Below are 22561 nucleotides of genomic sequence, written 5' to 3'. Positions count from 1 at the left end.
ACTGGAGGAGAATCATCTTGATGGCTGCGAGCTTTGGCGAGTCCCATTTCCCTTTTTCTTGAACCACGTAAATGAGATGACGAGCCACAGCAGTCCTTTGTGGATTTAATTTGATAAACTTCCCTTAAAAACTGTGTCCATTTTTTATCAACTATATGTATTAACACAGAATCCCAATAAACTGAAATTTAATGCACTCAAATGACATAAAAGCACCAGCAGAGGGCAACATTATGACCCACCACCATGGACACTTAAACCATTTTGAAACATCTGAAGGAAGGAAAAAAAAAAAAAATCACTGGAAATTTAAGTGCAATGTCAAAAGGTGACCTCTTGGTCTTATATGAAATAATGAATTTTATTTTTCTCTTTAATTCCTTTAAACTCATATTTTACGCTCAGTTTCACTTCTCTACTCTCAGTTTCAAACAGAAAACATGGAACTACATCTCCCATACTTGTAATCATTACTTCAGAGCAATTCAAAAGAACTAGACATTCCCAGACATTCCCAAATATCTATTAAGTATTGAACCATCTAACAGCAATACCATGTGGTATTGGCAGGTATTATTCATCCTATGAATTTCCTGTAAAAACGGGTCATAGCTGTGACCTAGCTTCATGTGCCCTTCCGACCTCTGCATGTCATCAAAAGGGCCTGAGAATGAGTCAACACAGGAATCATGGGTTTTTATTACACAGTTTAATCAACACACAAAGCTCAACGAGCCTCTCAGGTAATTCAATATACAGAGGTTTTGTGCAAGAAGAGTGGGTTCTCCTCGCACCCAGAGCCCAAGCCAGTCCCATAGCCATTTAAGATGTTAGCCTCTAATTTAACAATAGCAAAAAACAAAAAAAAAAAAAAGAAAACAAAAAAAGAAAAAGGAAAAAAATGCAACCTAAAGAGTTATGGGAGGGGGAGGGGGAGGGGATAAAAACACAGGTTAAACTAAGAAAAATAAATTGCTTAAATACCTGGTCCAGAACCTCCACTTTGTGAATAAAGAAAAGTTGGTGGTAGTGGTAGGGATGACATGGGGTTACAATTGTGCGTGCATGTGTCTATGTGTGTGTACAAAGGGGTCAACTTGGGTGGGGTGGGAGGAGGGGAGTTAGGAGCAGGAGGTGTGGGGATAAATTCAAGTCCTTTCATAGAATCCAACAGAAGCCCAAATAGGCCATGTGCATTTTTTTCCATTTCACATAGCCTGCAATGATTTCTTTTAAGTATTCATTGTATAAAATACAGAGTGCCCTTCGACTCGCGTGCGAAAACAAACTGCTTTCTTGAATTGTACCCTCTACAGATGGGAATTATAAGGAAAACAAAACAAGAAAGGATGCAGAGTGTAAAAATCCCTCCGTCTTATTGCCCCCCACTCCCCTAAAAAAATAGGGAAATAAAGAAAAAAAAGGTCCCCTCAAAGTTTTACAGATGCTCAAAGGAATGCTTTTAGTGATTAACGTCCGGGGGAGGGTGGGTGAGGATGCAGGTGTGTGTAGGAAAAAGGAGGAGTTAGAGAGGGGGCCGCAACAGTCCAACCTGCATGGTGACAAAATGTAACGGAATACAGAAGTCAGGAGACGGGGCCAGAGGTCACGAGGGAGGAGGAGGTGAAAAAGGAGTAGGGGGAGATAGGTATTACCATTGCAAGTTGACAATATGTACACTGGAGGGTGGGCAGGTGAGCTGAGAGGCAGGAGGGGAGGAGGAGGAGGAGGAGGGTGGGGAAGGGAGACAGAGCCAAACAGAGGGAGAGAAAGAAGAGAGAAAGAGAGGGAGGGAGGAGGTGGGGCAGAGGGAGTTTTACAGGTAGTCTGGTGAAGGGGAGGCGTGGCTCAAAGAAAGCACTCCAATGGAAACCAACAAGATCTTGTTTTAAACTTTTCATTTGTTTGAATGGTTTTTTGTTTGTTTTCTCTTTACATCTGAAGCTCCCCTAACCTTATTTCGTAGAGGTGGTTGGCCATGATTCTACCCCAACACTACATTGCATACTTTTGTGTCCATTCCCGAGCTATTTTGTTGTACCTGTGAACAAGCAGAGAGAGACAGAGAAAGAGAAGACAGTTGTTAGCTGTTTAGCCTTGTAAAGACCAACATACTAGGATTTTGTCACATTTTATTACCAAAAAAAATCTGAAGGGACATTGCGACACTGTCACCTCCAATAATTTCCATGTGTGCATCATAAGTTTTGCTGCTATACTTGCAGCAGCAGCAGCAGCAGCAGAGATGCCAGCTGGCTGGCAATCTACAAGGGCACATACAGCTCTGCCATCTTGCACCGATTTTTTCAGCAGGTTTGTTGTTATTTCCTCTTCCCACTGCAGCAAACTGCCAGGAGTCAGTGCTGCTGGCCAATTAGCAACACGAAGAACAGTTTAAGCACAGATACGGCACAACCAAAATGATAGCCATTCTCACTGTATTGATTATGTTTATTAAGCTTGTTGGTGTGTGTGATATGTCGTACCAGAGTTTGCCAAATAGTACAAAGAGGCAAAAAAATAAAATGTCAGTCAAATTACTGCCTTTCTTTTGCTCCAACACTGTACACAGAGTATTGGCAGTGTTGCTGCAGTGGTACTGCTGCAGCGCTGCCAGCTAGTTCAACTACTGTATTTCCACAATTAAAAGTCGGTCTTTTGACAACATGGTCCTGCACATATTTCACAATAAAAAGCTTTTTTTTTGTGAACAAATGAAGGGAGTTGTCCACAGAAACGTTGTCAAAGGGCTTTTATTTTGTAGTGGAAACACGATGTGAGTTAAAAATAAATATTTATATTTTCACATGCCTGTGACAAATAAAGACATTGTACTGAAAAGTGTTATGATGTCAAATTGATTAGCAAAAAAATTTTCACTTTCTATCTTTGCTGAAACCCACACGTCATGTGGAAAAAGTAGGTTAGACTCCTGTTCTCTAGACGCTCTGCAGCTGAGTAGCAGCCATGCCGCGTCTGAGCAATGCTGCTCCCGCAGACAGTGTGGCCTGGGCGTAGGAGGAAGACTGTGACCTTTGTGAATGTGGTGTATACTCTGAATACGCAGGGACACACTATGTACGGCTTCATTGGATAAAAAGATCAACTGGTAATTAATAGTCACACAATACCAGGGTATTTAATATGCTGTAAATGAATTTATTAATTTATTTGGCATATTTCCCACCAGATATTTTGGCTGCTGATATTTTCATCTGCTGGACAAGTGCATGCAACACTGTATATTATGCAAGTCACAATGCAATATTATTGTGATTTTAAACATTTTACTATGTCACATTATGCAATATAGTGCGATCTATTGCCTTTTCAACTGTAAATTACATTCCCAGAGGAAAAAAAGGGTCAACATTTGTTTTATGTAACAACATAAAAATCTCAAGTCAATCACTTTTATTGCAGCAGAAATGTATCTAACGGATTCAAAATTGATTTTATTATTCTGGTAGGCTACCAAAAGTTTAATTCGTATGTGCAATATTAATTAGATAATCAGACAGACACTTGGTGACCGAGGATCAAAACAATATTGCCACACAAATGTATTGTTTTTTTGCCCCCTACTCCTAACTGTAACTGGGCGGAGGCTGTGAGTAATGTATATTACATAATCGTGTGTAAGGAAGAGAGAAAAAATATCAGCAATAATGCTGAGTATTGATAAAAAAAAATAAATCTTTGGATAAGAAAATGCATGAACCACAGACACATATCAAATCTAAGAGCTCAGTAGAGGATTATTTTATCAGTGAATCACATTTTTGTATATTACCATTTTAAACAGCTGCATCTTGCTATCAAATCTTTCACCAACAAATAAATCACACTGAAGTGCAAACTGAACTGTAGCAACTGTGCAGCTGCAGCAATCTAAAATTTCATGCTCAAATTGTATGGATCAATTGACCAGCCATGATGTGGGTTCTCACAGATAAAGGGACACTTTGCCAATTTCCAACCAGCTTTGTATCACATATCAGTGTGGGTAGTATGTGTAAATGGATTGTGGTAAACTTCCCCCCCACCTTGCCAGGGCCCAGATCTCTCTGCTCATTTGCAACAAAAAACCGCCAAATGACACGCTTTGATTTTAGCATTTAAGGTAACTGTTACACTGCAATTCAAGATCGTTTGTTACCAGTTGGCCACCAAATAGGTATCTCTGGTCATACAGCACCAATGTCAAAGGTATTTGCATCTTTGTTCTGCATAGACAGCCTAGTAAACAAGACCGCTGCATCCCCAATATTGTAAAAAGAGAAAAAGGCAGCAATACTTTGTGCAATTTTACTGTTAATGGAAGAACACAAAGAAAATACGGCACCACAGATGACTGGAACATGTAGACAATGCAACTGTAATATCTCCAGTGAAGTTCAGTTTTATATCACAGCAGTCTCGCGACTACAGTTTCAGCCCTAACAGGTAAAATATTACTCCAGTATATTAGAACAAGCTCAACACATTTAATAACAAATCTTGTAAAGGCCAAAACACACCGGCGGCGGCTCGACATGCATCGACGTGCCGCACTGCGGCACTTTACGCTATTGTTCCATTTTTCCAGCGTCGCTGCCCTTGAAAAAGCGCTATTTTGTACTTCCCAGCCTAGCGGACTGGAGTGTACAATAGAAATCCGGTTGACGCCCTGCAGTGCGATGCTTTTTGTGTGTGTTGGGGGCGGCACTTTACTCGCGTCTATGACGCCGCCGTCATATGACGCCGCCGTCATATGACGCCGCCGGTGTGTTTTGGCCTTAACAGTAGTCATGCAGGAAATCAGACCGTGGTAACGCTCAAACTGCAAGATGGATGACCAAAATTTTCGGACCTGCCAGAAATCCATCCGAGAGCCGGATCATTGATCATTCAAGCGATTAACTAGGCACAGAGCGCCCCCTCAATCTGCATGAAAGATGAAAATCGATCTGGCAGAAATTTACCTTAATTCAGGTGACCGATTCAGCGCTAAAAGCAGGCGTAATACTTACAGTGTCTGTGTTACATTTGAACATCCTGTATGCTTCTAAAGCCAGTTTCCATAATTTAACCTGCGATGGCGCATGATTAAAACCAGCTATCCTTGTGTATGTTGGCTTTCAAACAATGTAGAAGTCAACATCACAGAAGTTTGGCTAATTGGTGTGAATTTTGTTAAATTATTCTGAAATCAAAATCAAAATTTTTGTTACCTCCCCTATGATTGCTGCACACTCTGTGCCAATAACAATGTTTTGAAAATCAAATATGATGGAGTCTGTCCATCAGTAGCCAGTTTGTGATGCTGACTGTAATCAGAACAGGCCTTAGCATGGCTCCACCGAGGCCCGTCTGACACTTAAAAGAATACCCCCAAAGTGACCATTTGTATATCAATTACTCACTGCTTGTTACGTTGAATTCGTTAAGAAAACTTTGTTGTTCTTGCATGCCTCCCCGGTGAATGGAGAATCCAAAAACAAGGAAACATTCTTTATGAATTTAAGTCACTGTGGACCACATTTACCAGAAGCAATACTTTATCAAAATACTCTTTTACAAACACTTACCCTCAGCAGTATAATACAAGTTTTATTTATCCAGTTGTATGCGCAGTACTTTCCAAACACATGCATTTTTGCTAAAACGTTACCATATAAAACACAGGAGCAGCATACAAACTGACTGTTTGTACTAACATGTTTTGAATGTAATATTGGAGCAAAAATGCAGGTGTTTGGGATTTAGTGAGCATACAACTGGATAAACGTTACTTGTACTATAGTGTAGGAGTTGTGTGAGAGTTTGAAAATGGATGTTTTGATATAGTTCTGCTGTGGTTAAACGCGGCCCCCGTTTATTTCAATTCATGAAAATGTTTGCTTTTTTTTTTTAGACACTCTGTTCACTACGAAGGCATACAAGGAAAAACTAGCTTTCTTCTTTCCAAAGCATCATGTTGGCAGGAGCCATGGAAACAAATCTGAATACACCCAAATGATGCAAAAAACAATGTGAAGTTGATCACTTACTTTTCCCTGTCCGTCTTGTAGATGCGGGCGATCTCAGGTACTAAGGGGTCATCCGGGTTTGGGTCACACAGCAGAGAGCAGATGGACAGGAGGACTGGAATGGACCAGTTTACCAATCAGTATTCACAAATAAAAACAGACATTTTCAGAGTTCATGTCATTTTCCTTCAGATGAGCCTTGGATGTAAGTCATGCAGACTACTCATCACAGCTCTAGCGCTGTTGATAATATGTGGAATTGGGGTTTAAAAAGAAAAACCCTTGTGCATGAGGGACACCACTGTAAACAGCATGTCCAGTAATAAGCACTGAATGAAAAGGGCTAAAGCTGACATTTACAGAGAGAGTACTCCAGTTTAATACAAGGACCTCTGTGTCAGAAATGTTGCAATGTATTGTTTGTGGGAAGCATTTCCATCTAAAAAGGAAACCAACATGTTTCCCCGGTTCTTTCATTCTCGCCACACTGTTTATAAAGGCAGTAGCATCTGCCGTCTATCTGGAACCATATGTGCAGTTAAAAGTTTGAATGCCAGTAAGAAACAAGTCTACCTTTGGAGATGGTGAGAGCCGGAGACCACTGTGATCGCAGAATGTCAAGACAAATGCTGCCGTTGCTGTTGATATTTGGGTGGTAGATTCTTGTGGTAAATGCAACCTGAAAACAGACAGAGAGAAAAGAAGTGTGGGGGGAGGGGTGAGAAAGAGGGGCAGGTGAGAGGAATAACAGGAAACTGAATGATGTAAAGCTTTGGCATGTTTTAGCAGGCAGTAACAGCGAGGCACATAGAGTGCCTCGCTGTTACTATGTTTATGTATTCTGTTTCTTTGTATGCGTCTATGTGTTTGCTTACCTTTGGCGGTTTGAAGGGGTAGTCTGTGGGGAAGTGTATGGTCAAGAAGAAAACCCCGCTCTGGTAAGGACTGTCATTCTAATGCAAGGAGAGAAGCCCAGTCATCTCATTACTGACTGAAGTGCAAGGATGGCAAATAAATGCCCACAAATGGGATATGAAAATTAAAAGCTGGGGCTGCTGTCGTATGACTAAAAGTTGATCTTTTTAACAAAACAAATGTATTAAGTTGTATATTCGGTTTACTTAGCCCTATCAGATATTGTGTTTAAGTTGTTTGAAGAACACATAAATTCAAAGTCAAGACTGCAGGGTTTTAGAGTAAAACAACAACATTGTGTCACCACATGTGACTGTTATTTCCCAGCAAAAACTTAAGCAGAAGTCGTGACTTAATCAGTACAACATAATAAGTGAATACTTACAGGTCCCATTATTGTGGCTTGCCAGTGAAACACTGCAAAAAAACAAGCAAACAAAAAAAAAAACAGAGACATTGGTTATGAAACACTGAGAACACAACGCATGGCCCAAAAGTGTTAGAATAAATAATGCCACATGAAGTGTGCCTGTTTATTTGTACAGTTGAGTAACAGGCTCTTACATGAAGTGCAACCCAGGACAGATATTCTTGGAGGCGGCATTTTTTAAATAAAGGGGAACCTGCTTATAGTGGTCACGGTTAAAGCAATCAACCACTTGTGTGTATGGGAAGGCTGGGGACAGAATGATTCCTATACAAATGCTGTTGAAATAATTTGCTTTTAATAATCAAATAGTACACTTACAGTTTTCACTTTGGGTCTTTCATACATGACAACATGTGGGAAAACTATTTAAAACTTTTTTAATCTTTTTACTTTAACACAATATCTTGCCTCGCGGTAACCTGTCTGCATCTGGTTGGCTGCCTGAGGCAGATGCGGCATACACATTTAAATCATGACGAGAAAAAGAAAGTTATTTTCTCTCAATAAAAAAAGCGTAGTCTCCTCGAAGCTTATGGCTGCTAGTGATGGAGACGGAAAACAAATGTACATCAGGAAAGCCCCTGTGGTTGAATTCGCCTTCGTCAGGTGGGTCGATAACGTCTGCTCACGTAGAAGCCATGTAATGACAAAGCTGTCCTGTACTTTTAAACAGTCAATAAAATTCAGTAAATAGAAAAGCTGTCCATTTCATTACTTTATATTGATGTATTAATTAAATATACAAATATCAATTTTCTGCACAAGAAAAAAAATACAATAATCTGTTACAAAAATCATGCGCTTATAGTGATCAGTTTGACCTGGATAGGTGTGATAAGGGGCCTATGAGGGGTTTCCACAGTAGTAAATGCTCAACAGTCATATAATGGTAGCAGACTCACATTGCTTCTTAAATGAATAATATCAGAATTATTGTTTGAGCGGAAACTGCTATCCTGACACGAGGTATAATTCTAAAAAGCTTGGACAACACACATTGTGACAACAAAAACAAACCATCAGAATTTGAACTGGCAGCATTTAAACTTGTCTAATTCAAGCTTCCTGTTGAGGTCTGAGGACAAATGTCACATTGAAAAAAAAAGAAAGTAAACCACAGCAATTATGTTACGAGAAACACTTTCTTGTAGTTTATAGTGGAGCGGTTTATTTGATGTTGGATGGCAGGAAGTGACATGTACAGCACAATGTTGCTGCTGCTGTTTTGTCTGTTCTGATCATGCCACACACATGCTAAAGATGTACAAATATGCTGAGTGTAACATCTTAAAAATAACAAATGAATTGGGAGTAAAGAGGGTAATTTGGAGCTGATCTCCATTTTGGATGAGTTTTAAATTGTCAGATTTCTTAGATTTGTTTTAAATCTCGGACGCAAGCAGTTAGTCTTATCAATGCCTGTACACTGGTGTGATTTAATCCCTAGACACACACTCTGCAGAATACATGCAGCTTTCACATTTAAATGGCACAAAAAGCTGTTCAAATATGCCTGCACAGTTTATAAAACTGATTTAAAGCTAGGACGCTTAAAGTACTCATATGGTTAAAGATTTGTTGGTAATGACATGGAAAACAAGTTACTGGATGTCACTGGGACACAAGCTACACGTTACTTGTTTAATGTTATCACTAATTGTCTCGAAGACTATGTTTCTTTATACATGAAGGAAAGATCTCTCACCACTCTATCAGTACACCAGGATAATGTGAACCCTTACACGGGGTAAAATGGAGTTTACAACTTAAATATGGCAAATCAACTGTACCACAGCTTTCACTTTGCAAAACTGTTAGATTCACAGGACTATTTCTTCATGTATAAACCAAATTTCAAAATGCATCACCACCACAGACAAGTGACTACTTTACAATGAACACAGTAAAAGACCCTCACGTCACAGGAATTAAAGTTTAATGCTACGTTGCTTTTGAAAAAGAACAACAAAGAATTGACAATCAAATATCTATAAGAATAACAGATTGACCCAAACAGAATGTGACTGTGGTGATGATGAAGAGCACAGTTTGGATTCTGAAAACATGTAATCCTCGTGCCTACATTGGGTGAGTAGCAACATATCTCTGTTACCTTTGCCGCTACTATGTTAATAGCAGCAAGCTACCTTCAGTCAGAATAGATTTGGCTCTCAGTCAACACGAGGGTTCATGTTTGGGTTACTTACAGTGAGTGGTACAAAAAACACCAGGGAGGAGTAATGCACCTGCCAGTATAAACATCAGCTCATTGAAAGTAGATCACCAGAGCAGAACAATAGTCATAAAAATACCCACCAATGAAAACTGCACATCTCCTTCAACATGAAGATGAAACTATATAAGCTAGTTAAAAGCTGTCTTTGTCTGTGCATTGTGCTGAATAAGTAAAATTCACAAAACTTGCATCATGTTTATTCTTTGGCCTAAAGCCTTTTTAGGTCCTATTGCATATAAAATGTGTCATATTTTATCCTCCTTATATATAATAAATATAAGATAGCCAAGTAGGTATGGTTGGGGGAAAAATAAAATATAGATCAACTTTTCAAGTTTATGCAGTCAAAACCAGAATTTGGAACGTTCATTATATTGTGCCCATCCCCATACACACAAATACATTAAACAACCCTAACCAAAACTATCAGACTACCATAGCAGGCTTATTATACTATCAGAAAAAAACCATCCCAAATCGATTGTTGCTTGATCATTTTAAAACAATATAAAGGTCAATATATATTCTAAAACGCTGCCTGGAAACAAAGAAAGGTTTAGGATGCCTGAATTTATCATCCAATGAGACTTGTTCTTGTGGTTTCTACCATGTAAGACACGCTAAAACTTAAGTCGCAACATCATGGCCTGAAGAACAAGAATATCAGAGCGGAGACACCGGTGGCTGGCTGGGATTTTAAAAGGGAGAGCTTTGAAGTGCTGGTTGCAAGAGATAATCACAAAGACACACTGTGTACAGCCAGAAGTCTGCTAAAATACAGTAAATTGTAAATATTTTTTTTCTTCTTAAAACTAATAATACTTTCAGGGTCCTCTGTCAATGTACAGTGACAAATTTAAAAGCTAACCTGTCATTTATTAACTGCAGTCCTGGTGGGATAATATAAAAAAGCATTAAGATGCAATATGTGTGATACCAGGGCTGTTCTGAACATCAGTTTTTGGACATTGACGCGATTAATCAAAGCTTGGGGGCAGGGGGGGTGGGGGGGGGTAAAGTGAGAGACGAGAACATAAGTCAGTCTTTTTCTCCAATGGCAGTATTCCATGTATCCACCTAAAATACAATTAGCCACTTTAATAGCATGCAGGTCGCATTAACAGGAAGCCAGAATTTCTTAATTTTTTTTTTTGCAAGATGGCTACGCTGTTACTTACAGTTCTCAGGTGATATGCCAAGCTCGTTGTAAATTTGTGATATGCCAGTTTCCTTTGACATATCTGGAAAGTGACTTTTTCGGGGGGGGGTCGTCCTCACAAATACTGAAACTATTCCTAATGCTTGAACTTTTTGACATCTTGCTAACGCATCTGGAAGCCTGTCACTCTGTCCCAGTTTCAGTAGCGCTGGACTGCTGGTGACTGACGTTAGATGGGAGCAAGTCAAAGTTAAAAAAACAACACTATGTTTAAATGGCCTTGTCTGAGAAGAATAATAATTAATGTTGATGAATAATAAACAATGTTTGATTGCTATGTCTTAATTTAAGGGCGATTTGAGATTCTTGGGGAAATGCATATAAATAGCTCTTGAAGCATTTAAATACTGATTTGAATGGTGATTACCATGGCAACGCGCAAAGCCTCGAAGCAGGTCAGCCCTATTTGATAGATTAAAAAAAAAATCTATTAGGTTCAGTATTATTTAATCTTAAATGGTCATATATTCCTGTATTATATAACAGTTGTTAACAGAAGCCGCTGACGCTAGTTAGACTTGTACTGACAACATTTCAGATTAAATATTTCCAAGGAAATATCTACAGTATTTATGAAATGCAATTAATCACATGTACTTTAGTTAACAGAAAAATTCAGTTCATGAATGCTCTCTGAACTTTACTTTTGGGTCTGTATTTACCGGATAAAATTGTCTTACGTGATTAATGAATAAAAATCACAGTCTGCATCTGCGTCTCCCATGTTGGAAAACAATTACACACTAGCCACATGAGAATTCCCCTTATATGTGCCCTGAAAGCAAAAGTGAAACAGACATGTAGCAAAAGGGTTTAGAATACTATGCTTTTATAATAACCCAGTATTTTCACATAAGGTAGTCCAGGTATTTCCTGGATCTGCTTGCTCAAAAAACAGAGCTACTTCCTTAATTTAGTTAAATGCACTGGACTCCACACATCAAGTCAGCACCTTCACTGATGTTTGAAATTTCTTTTCAAAGTTTCAAGACTTCAGCATGGACACGTTATGTATTTAAGCTGCAGTCTGTGGTAATCAGAATATTGCAGACAATTTTTCACATCTAAACTAAACACAATAATCAAACAATTTAACCCAAAGGGTTAATTCAGCGCTATCTTGGATGGTGAAAGATTTATCCTACATATTCTGTAATGAATTAGACTGTAAGATTTTTCTTCCTGTGTCATTTGTGAGTATTTTAACCAATAAATATTTATCTATGCTGGCTGAGCTGTATTTTAAATGATCTGGCATAAATAAGGGAGGGGTAAACCTGAAATTTGTTTCAAGAGTACTGCTTTTTTAAGCCTAAACATACACATCTACCAGGACAATGTAATTTTAGATTTTTAATAAACCATATGGGTTATTAAAAAATTAATTTTGAAAAAATGGGAAAAATGCAACTGTTTCATCTTTAAGTGAAAAGGTATTCAACTTTCCACTGCTCCTGAAAGCGGTGGCCCTTGCTGTCAACTTTACACTTCTTTGCTGTGGGCATACGTGCTACATGATTGGTGTGCTGTTAAGTACCTGTTTGTTTGCTTGTTTAGTCTGTTTATGAAAAGACACTGCACATGCTACTTGGTGCAAGCCTGCAAACGGTATGATAGTCCTGCCATTGTGAGGTGAACGGAAAAATGCAAAGTGACCTCGCCTGATTAACCAATACTGTGTGGCGGACCACATGTGGTATGTTTTTTACAGAAAAGTTGCCAGCTGTTAAAAATCTGTCCACAGGTCACGATTGACCCCAGGGCTGGACTTTGGACATGCCTGGTTCAGATGATGAACTTACTGTCATCTCCTACTGGTCCTGCAGAACACTGGGCTGGTGGATCCCGTGCCAAGTCGTTCAACTCCTGAGACAAACAAATGACAAGTCAGTTGATCAGGTCCTACACAATATGGTGCAGTATTTCCACAAACAATTACCTGCATAACAGATATGGGGAGGCCAACACAAAAACATAACCAAAACTGAAAATCCTGGCAACAGATATTTTAATTACCTGCTAGTAATAATCTGATGTTTTTTTTAAATACCACTTAACAGGCCCAGCATGAGCCCTTTATCTAGTTGCCTAGATCATTGTTTGTAAACAGATATGAAGGCCGCTGCAATTACTACAAAGTCTCACTGCAACGGTAGCAACACAAAAAGCACTACCTAACCTCACTAACATAACACTACAGTAGCACCGTGAGCTTTGATTACTGAAGTGACCGCTATTACATAATAGCATTTCTCCAGGTAAAGCGGATAGTACATGTGACAGCCAAACTGAGATCACGACGATAACACAACAGAGGTTTTACTTTCCCGAAGTCAGTCCGGTACACGGTGTGTGTAAGCTCGTTGTGTGTAACCCTGTGTAACGTTATGGTGCAAACGTTAGCTTAGCGTCAATGGTTGGTGCTCTGGTTCGACAGCAGCAATCGATGTCAAGGCATAGAAACATAATGCTAGCTGGCCAGCCACATTGTGACGGGCTAAAGTTACTACTGGAGCCATTAACAACAAGACAAAACACAACATCCAGCTAACTCAAGCAAACAAACTGTATGGTAATGACCTGCTGCTCGCCTGCCGTCACCAACATGGCATCAAAGGCGAACAACGCGTGGGGCCTGTTTTTACCACAGCGACACAGAGCTAACTGTATCACTAGCGTTTCCCTATACATTGCTCGTTTGTCGAGTATTAACAATTACAATGCAGAATACAAACAATAACGCGAATAATTTTCCGTGACAGCTTGAAATGCCTTGAGGTTATGCATTGCGAAGACTGGATAACGTTAACGAAAAAACAGGGATTAGAAATACGATAGCTTCAGTTAGGTTACATCCATCCTTATCCCTGGGTTGCTACAATTATACATAACGTTACAGGCAAACATTGAAAACATCGAAATTTCATACATTTAACAACACAGAGGAGAAAGAAATGATTAACCAGTGGTCAAAATAAGCGCGAGAGTGCCATTAAATTAGGCTAACGCTAGCGTCACCGCTAGCCGGATAACTTATCTGTCAAATCAAGGAGCGAGCGAGCTTAGGTAACTGTAACAAAAAATATTAGCTAACTTGACTAACGTATAGGAGAACTATTAAGGAGATACTTGACAGCATAAAACACCTACAAATAGTAACTTAGGTTAACGTTATTTTACTGTAAAGATGTGGCGTTACTGTAGTAAGCTAGCTTGATCAGAGGAACCCTTTAGCTTAGCCGAGTTAGCATACCACCGGGATAGATAATGTTAGCCAGAACCAGCTAACACTATGCCAATACCATTCCGTTAAATAGTTAGCGGCATAGCTAGCTAAAACATTCTGTCATATCCAATGTTAATTACATCGATGGGGAACATATGTAACATAACCAAGAACAACATTCATAACGGTAACTTGTAGCTAACGGCTTAGTTGGCCCATTTGTAGTAGCACTGGTGAACATAGGCAGGCGGCGCATTGCTGCTCTCACTGTCGTCACTCGCTATTCAGGGACCGTTAGCTGGCAGTTGAAACCAAGCCTGAGTTATTTAGGCAATATTTTTGTAGTATTCTCAGTTTAATAAACCCGACAGACCGGCGTCAGATGGGCAACCTTGGGATTAAATCCCCAACGAAACTGCGAAATCCCGGGCCTCGTCGTTCACTTCCTTACCTTGTGAATTCTTTTCAGAGCCATTGTTGTGCTAGCGCTTCTGTCAGGGAAAACGTGCGATTAAAATGGCGATTGGTATCACTGTCCGTTGATAATACTACGAGTTAGTTATCATAGAACACCGTTACTGTACACTTAATTTACTGATCGCTAACAGAAAGCACCACCGATAAAATTGCGAGACGAAACTGAAAGATAGAAGGGGTAGAACCGCGGTCCTTCCTCCTACTGCAGCGGCTACCAAATCACTGCGGCCTGTGTTCTGCCAGCAGCAACAACGACAACACTTCCGAACTCAACTCTTCACAATAAAAGCCCCATCGCCATTGACACAAACTGACTAAAACATTAAAGGGGGAATATCATCCAAATTAATAAATCAAGTTTGTTTTTTCCATGGCCTAGGAAAGTTCAGTGAATATTTGTGAACATGAGCTGCCCTCTCTCAAAGCTAGAAACCAGTCTAGCAAGTCTCAAACGTGTGATGTCATCAAGTATAAAGTCTGGAGCTGCTCTATAGACAATGAATGGGAGACTGATTTTGTGGACCCACAGAATGTTTGTTTTCTTTTTTACACCCAAATGAGCTTTATTCTATTGTAGAGTTCTCTATTCTAAAACAGAAAATGTACCCACATACTCAGAACATTCCCCTGGCTGCACTCAGTGTCAACATCTGAGTTTTAGGCTTCTAGTTTTTGGTTTTGGGGAGAGTTGTTCGTGTTTACTCAAATTTTTTGAACTGTCTTAGACCAGAGGAATAATTCCCCTTTAAGTTTACACAAAACCTCACAAATTATATTTGAAATCATCCTGCTTGGCTATATTTTATACTTCATTCTCAAACTATGAATTAAATTACTATAGTTGAAATAAATGGCAGGCCCTCAAAATCAGTCACACTGTACAATTCCTCTGCAACTGTACTATGTTTACCCAACAAAAAATTTTCATTTTAGTGATACAGTCTCCTTAGGCTATTTTAAAATGCTGTCCAGAATGACTATTATGTGCAGTCTCCACTAAGAATAACATGTTACTGGGCTGCAAGTAACCATTGTTGTCATCATTAATTAATCTGACTATTATTATCTCATTACTTGTTTGGTTTATAAATTGTCAGAAATAGGGAAACTACCCACTGCATTGTTTTGAGAATCCGAAGTGATGACTTGAAATGACTGCTTTGGCCGATCAAATGTCCAAATCCCTCGCACAGTAAGTTTGCAATGATATAAAATAGAGGGAAGCAGCAACTCTGAGTAGTTCAAAGAATGTTGCCAAAAATAAATGATTAATCAATTATCTAAATAGCTAATTAATTTTCTCGATTAAGTCGACTTATTGTTTCACCTTTGTATATTATAACATGTTTATTCATTTTTCAGAGCCAAATGGATTATGTGTAAATTATTTCGTGTGTATGGCGAAAATATAAAATTGCTTTAATGTCCTTTGCAACTTTTTAAAAATTGAACACTATGTTTTTATTCTGAAGGCTTGCCGCCCGAGCCGGAAGTCTTATTGTTGGAGCACTGCGCTACCGCTAGAAAGCCTTCCGCCGACATGAGCACGTAGAGGGCGACCAGTGCACGCTGGAGACGTAGTACTGCAACTGGCATCATTGTGGCTCCGGGCATGCGACGGCAAAGCTGTGTTCACATGGGCCGTGAAGAGCCAAAATGTCTACCATGCACGTATTTTGCATAAGGTAAACTCCAGGGAACCTGTGCTAAAACGATTTATTACTACCCCTACAATGTCATGTACATAGTTAGAGATAGTGGAATGGATGTGGTTACACATTTTCCGATTCGTTGACTGTATTAATCGATATAATGACAGTTTTAGAGTCAAACTGACGAAGTGCTCCGCGCGGAGTGATACGATTACAAAGACTTGTGATCGCGAGATCTTGGGCACAGGAGACAATTGTAGGCTCGTTGAGGAAGTGTAAGATAAACCAACAGTAACTACGAACTGTGCGTATGCTTCATAGAGCAACTGTAAGTTTTGAATATATTGAAACGCATTTCTCTTACTCATTGAGTGTATGTCTCAGGGTGTTATGTTTGTGTAGCATATAGTGTTCTTCCTTCCGTTAGCATTTGTCCAGCCAGCAGGCTGAAGGTAAAGGTGTACGTTAAAAGGTCAAAGCGGGTCACAGTAACTGAACACTGATATCTCAGCCTCCATCCTCTATCTCTAATAGAGAATAAACAATAACAGTCCTATTCCCAAACTCACATGTTCCATACAGGAATACACACAAACACATAGATTACAACAATACTCAATACAAATTTGAATATTAATTCAGTCAGAAAAACACGAGCAGTAATTTCTATCACACAATCACTGCACAACTGTCAAATAAACTTGATAAAATGAAATAAACCCCGCAAATATTGCTATGTTCATATTAACATTGTAGCCCATAATATACCAGGTTATAGCAGGACACATTTATAACTGTTAATTTATTTGAGAACACATTGAAATTTAAAATAAGTTATTCCAAATGAATTGAGTCCATATATATTCAAGCAAATGATTATATCAGTATTTATCTCGTCATCTCTAATGTCTGATCACTTCTGTCGAACACTGCAGAAACTCTTAAGAAGTGGATCAATTTGTCATTGGTTACTTTTCAGGCCCGTTACACTACAGTAGACGTTCTGTATACTAACAGGCTGTACATGTGAATGTTTTCATCCTATTCATAATTGTTCTTATGCCCTTATGAAATGCGTGAACAGATGTCAGATGAAACAAAAAAAAGCTAAAGTTGTGTGAAAAGGCCAGAAGGCTTGACACTGTTGCCATTTAAATAAAGATTTGATCTTATATTTTTAGATTTCCAAAGCATTGGTCTCTCCTGAAATCTTCACATCTTCCTTTTCATCCTTCATTTTTGCACTCGGGATCAGAATACATAACTTATAGCACTTGTGTTGGTAGCAGTAGTTTGATAATTAGTAGGAGCATATTTCTGTAAAATTCAGAGATCTAAGATTTCACACAGGGGCATTTCCCTACACAGACCTTATTGGAGTGGTCGCAACATTTGTTTGTTTGTTTGTTTGTTTTTTAAAGAAGTTTTTAGCATGTATTTTCCCATCCTGCCCCTTTTCATGATACATGTTTTAACAGCACTTAAACAGCATGTGGCAAAACGCTTTCCATCCTGTTTCCCTTATCCTCTGTGTTTTTCTCCTGCATATGCCAAGTTAAAAAAATAAATAAACTGTACTCCCCAAAATGAAATAAATATACCCCTTATAAAGTACACAATTACAATAATACCTAAGTGTAACCCAGTTTTTCATTTATAAATAGATTCCTAATGCCACTATTAAACATGTCTAGATTTCTTCATTAACACTCAGTGTACCTCTCAAAGTGTATGTTAATATTTCCAGTCTCATACAATGTGCCAAATATTTATCCCAGACACCGATGTTTGGCATGTCACCTTTTTTTCCAATTCGGAGCAAACAGTATTTTTGCTTATAATATACACATTTATAAATGTACATTATTTTGCTCTCCAAATCCAGATGGTAAAAGTGAAATCAAAACACCTAGACATGCATGAGATACATAGTCTACCCTTTTTAAAGGGTGTGTGTGAAAATCTTACGTAGCTAAAGTTTACACTGAGACATTGCAGTTTCCATAACCCTCTGTATTTCCCCTGTAATGTTGTCCCAAATTATCAAAGACTTGATTAGAGAATACTAACTTTGAACATATGAAAAATAGTATTCATAAGAGTTCATGAATGTGTTTTAACTGTAACAGCTCTTTAGTTCTGAGTTGTAACCTGATCATATGTAACAAGAACTTTTTGTTCCTAATTAATTAGCATGAAATTCACAGGTCCAACTAATGTCACTAATGACAGCTCTGTTCCTTATAAGTGTATCAGAAAGTCTCGGCAGTGAGCTACAATTAATAATATCAGGACCCTGGAACGAACGCATGAACAGAATATGTCCTTAGTTTATGTTAATAATTACACCTGTGCTTGTCCTGCTGTAAAACAGGCCAGTAGTAATCTTGGTGTGTAGCCCTGTTTTATTTGTCAATGATGAAGCAACATCTGCTTACATTCAATTGCAAAAACGAACGCAGGACAATAAAAACAGTATTTGGTACAATGTTGGATTAAAATAATTACATGAGAATGAATAGTAATTAGGGCATATGGTTATTGAGACTTGGATGTCAGCTGCCTTCACAAAGTGTTGTTTTTTTTTATTTAATACATATTCTAAACTTCTTAAATCTTTCCCCTGACATATAACCTCCATATTAAAATTAAAAACAAAAAACTAATACTGAAACAAATAAAAACTAAACTAAAACAAAAAAGAAACAAAAAACAAAGAAACTGAAATGAATCTGAATTAAAAACACAAATTAGGCTAATTAAAACTAAAAGCTAATGTTAACTCTGTCTGTCTGTCTTGGTGGTCAAACACTTGTCTTGTGTTTAGATACTTATTATTCTATAAACCAAACTCCTGTCAGCCTCTAATATACTCAAAGTTTAATGCCAATACAGAATGCTAAAATTAGCATAGTGTTAGCATTAAAGATTCCTCTGCTTGTGTAGATTTTTTTTATGTGCACATTTTTTATTTTTCAAATTATTCTCATGGCCTGGGTCCTTTTTTTACAGTAAAATAATTGGACAGTACCAGTGAATACTGGTGCAGTAGGCTATACATGTTGATTTTTATTCATCTCAGTGCTCTTAAAAGAGCTATCTTCACATTAACTGAACACATGTTGAATTTGCAAGCAAGCATATTAGCTTGCACATACAACTTGCAACACTGTGGAGAAGAATTCAAGAAATACTAAATTTCTGTCGTCTTTACTTCCAGCAATTATTACATTGCTCTTATTGGCATTATATTTGAAGTCAAAATCAGCAACGTAGTTTGAGCAAATCTTTAACAGATGTTGTAGACCAGCACTATACAAGCTGGAGATTACCAAATCATCTGCATACATAAGATGATTAATTAAAATATTGCACCCTGTATTGAATGCATTTAACTGTTAGGACAAGTCATCCATGGGTGCAGTGGTGCACAATGGTGTCTGCCATAGTTTCTTTTTGGGGAATGGGGCAGTTATTTCAGACAATAAATGCAACAGTTGGATCTGAATTGCGAACCATGCAATGTACTCTGAAACAGACAGAGGCAGGGGACAAATCTTACAGCTATGTGCAGACATGGAGGATATAATGTGCTCTGTAGTATGGCGTAATGTCAGTTGATTCAAGTCTGAGAGTGTAAAGCTGAGTCTGAGATGTACTAAGTGGCCACTGTACAGAGCCCCTCAGAGGTAACAGTCCTTTGGGGCCATCTTCTGGACAGACTTCACATTTTTGCCTCAACACATCTCCAACCAACAGTTTTATTGTCTGGTGTACACAGCATTACAGCCTCACAGTGTGCATGATGGATATTAACAATTTGTGTGTTTTGGAAACACAATACATTCATATTTCTATTTAATTATGTGATAATAGTATTATACGTTTGTGCCCATTACATCACGTGACCTAGAAGACATTCTTTCATTTCCTCCATCACCGTTTAGCCTTTGTTTTATTCCACTTCCTATCTTATAAAAAAAACACTGTCCTGAGGCTCACGTGACCTTCTGTCAAATAGCCTACTGTACAGTTACACACGTGCACGCACCCACGCACAAAACACTCCACAGAGTTGTTGTTAAGGGGGAAAGCCCTGTAATCAATGCCTCCACAGGATGGCAGTATGAGTCTGAGTGTGCGTAAGTGTGTGTACGAAGTGTGTGTGCGTCCCCGCGTGTGCGTGAATCTGCGTGGGAGTTCCTTCTTTCGCCATTCCGGGGTGTTGCCAGCTGCACGGCACCGCTTGCAGAGGCGTCCTGGAGAGGTAGAGCCTTGCGCGTCTCTTCTCTCTCCAAGGCGTCTCTTCGCCCTCTAACCTCCAGAGTCCCCCCCCCCCTTCCCCTCCCCACCTCCCCTACTCCACCACCACCGCCGCCGCCGCCACACCAGCAACCCCACACCCCCGCCCTCCCTCCCCCCCTCAAATAACAAATTCGGGATCCAAGCATGCCACAACAGCAGCTAGGTATCCGCCTATCCTCCCCCAAAGTCACCGCAGGCGCAGCAGCAGGCTTCCCCCGTCCGAGAGAGCACGGAGACTCCACCGAGTGATGCCACTACTGCAGCAAGAAAAGCACCCAGCAACCGCGCATATTCTCGACGCCTGCCGGAGGACCCGACTCCACAGTCTCGGCCCTTGACAGAAGAGAGAGCCCCCCCACTCCCCCTCGGCTCCGTTCCCGTCCCGACTCCAGGATGTCCGACAGCAACGCAAGTCCCGCCGACCGGGTGATCAAATGTAGGCATGCCAAATCCTGCACGGCCAGTGAGAGCTACATCTGTGCCAATAATTCTAACTCATCATTTCTTTTTAAGTTTGCATCCCTGTCGTTGCACCACTGTCTCTTATTCGCACGTTTTTTTAATTTTGTTTTGAGTCCATCCCTTTTTTATTCTCATAGCACCATAATAAAGGAAGCCTATTTGGCTGGCGAGTCACCATGCATGTGCCTCTGAACCTTTCAAGGGAGGGAGGGGGTGATGGAGGGGAAGGGGGTATCCAGTATGATACGCCATAATCAGGGTCTTCCCTCGTTATTCTATTAGAATTCACCCCCTCACCGAGGCATTACCCCATTTTCTAACGGGGGGATGTCTCTTTCTCTATGTATAGCCAAAGCTACTGTGCGACACCCTGTGCTGCATGAGCTCCATTTACGCGCTCCACTCCTAGCGGTGGTTTCGTGTTACTGAATAATACCCTACAGAGACACAACCGAGAGTGATAGAGAGAGGAAAAAAGCAGGGAGGGAGAGAGGGAGATGAGCATCTTGTTCCAATGAAACATCAAGCAGTGTGACGATGACAGCGAAAGGCAGACATAAAGGTAAATAAATGTTACGCGTAACCTGCGATCTTTGGTGTTGGGGTTGTGCTGTGGCTGTGGATGGTGTCACGGGATGATGTTGCATGTAAGCAACGATGTAAGAAGAGGGAGAGAGAGGGAGGGTACGATGCTATGGGGGACTTGTCACTCGGAGACTCAATGATTTTTTTTAAGCTTTCTGTCTTTGTGTTAATTGTAATGTCTGTAGCTGCACGTCGTAGTAGCGCCCCGGTGTAGAAGGAGGTGTTGACCACCTAGAGGGTGGCCTACATTAGCGGTCTAGTTTTATTTGTCGCCAAATGTGAGCCAAAGTCAGGTAATCGAGTGGTTTAAATGGCAGGTAGGGATGGCAACTTTGCCAGGCCGAGTGCGCACCGTCGGACCAGGGAGTTTGGTTTTCATTACCCAGGCCTGTTAGGTGAAATCAGCCTGATGTTCGCTGGTGTGACGTTTAAAAACCACGAGTGCACATGATGGATTTACGAGTCGTTTCAAGTCGACGTTGTCTCAGTAAGGCCTGAATGTCAGCGGGTGATTGTGCTTCTCCCGTGCGTATCGCTCCTCCGCGTCTCCCTGTAAAGGTCTCCCTGGCTTCCCCCTCTTGTTTCCCTGAGTGTCAAAAGAGAGACAAATTTGGGTTTAGGGATGCTGCGCTGCGTATTGGAGCCCACTGCCCGACGATGATTATGCATACCGCCCTAATGGTGTTATTGCATCACTGGATTATGGAATATTTAATGTGTTTATGAGAGTGTCTGTTTCTGCATTTACACGTAGGCGGCTATATAGGGGAGGCGAGGAGGGGGCTCCTCTCGGGTTATGATCCGCGGAGCTTGCACAGATTGTCGTGCTTATCGGGTCACAACAAGGCTGGCATGGCAGCGGCGCTTCCACGCACGCAGCCTGTCACATGCGACGATGCCTGGCTGGCTGTCTCTCCCACTGGCTCCCCTTAATAAACTCTCAAGGTCTCTCTGCCGGAAGAAGCGGAGCTGACAGTTGGATGCGTCGCTCGGGCATGCCCCGGTATTCCGTGCGTGCGTCGTGCTCGCTAGGGGGTGGGGGT

General features: G+C 40.1%; 2 protein-coding genes across 4 annotated transcripts in view; one reads left to right on the top strand and one right to left on the bottom strand.

Moving 5' to 3' along the window:
- Window positions 1–681: 681 nt before the first annotated feature.
- ube2d2 (ubiquitin-conjugating enzyme E2D 2 (UBC4/5 homolog, yeast)) lies at window positions 682–14761 on the bottom strand. Its single transcript, XM_049585581.1, has 7 exons — window positions 14489–14761; window positions 12614–12677; window positions 7312–7343; window positions 6887–6964; window positions 6585–6690; window positions 6033–6126; window positions 682–2041 (listed from the first exon to the last, which is right to left on the bottom strand). The coding sequence occupies exons 1-7, from the start codon at window positions 14510–14512 to the stop codon at window positions 1996–1998; spliced, it is 444 nt and encodes a 147-aa protein (XP_049441538.1). The 5' UTR covers window positions 14513–14761; the 3' UTR covers window positions 682–1995.
- A 5816-nt stretch (window positions 14762–20577) lies between these two features.
- Window positions 20578–22561, top strand: part of ppp3cb (protein phosphatase 3, catalytic subunit, beta isozyme) — a 43827-nt gene continuing 41843 nt past the window's right edge. For 2 of the 3 annotated variants that reach the window (XM_049585574.1, XM_049585572.1), the window contains exon 1: window positions 20578–20907. In XM_049585574.1, the coding sequence (XP_049441531.1) occupies window positions 20865–20907 (43 nt within the window). In that variant the 5' untranslated portion in view covers window positions 20578–20864. Of the gene's footprint in view, window positions 20908–21365; window positions 21496–22561 lie in introns of those variants that run through there. The other variant, XM_049585573.1, reaches the window with a different exon arrangement.

This window comes from Epinephelus fuscoguttatus, linkage group LG9, assembly GCF_011397635.1.
Source record: "Epinephelus fuscoguttatus linkage group LG9, E.fuscoguttatus.final_Chr_v1".
Taxonomy (NCBI): Eukaryota; Metazoa; Chordata; class Actinopteri; order Perciformes; family Serranidae; genus Epinephelus; species Epinephelus fuscoguttatus.
Note: the sequence above shows the minus strand (reverse complement) of the source record. Positions and strands in the feature narration are given on the sequence as shown.

What these genes read in the sequence shown, in the direction of transcription:
- ube2d2 (XM_049585581.1), bottom strand. Translation starts at nt 14,512, where the DNA reads ATGGCTCTGAAAAGAATTCACAAG. An exon ending in CTCTGAAAAGAATTCACAAG is followed by an intron (nt 12,678 to 14,488) that starts GTAAGGAAGTGA and finishes TGTTTGTCTCAG; the next exon opens with GAGTTGAACGACTTGGCACG. An exon ending in TACAAGACGGACAGGGAAAA is followed by an intron (nt 2,042 to 6,032) that starts GTAAGTGATCAA and finishes GCTTGTTCACAG; the next exon opens with GTACAACAAAATAGCTCGGG.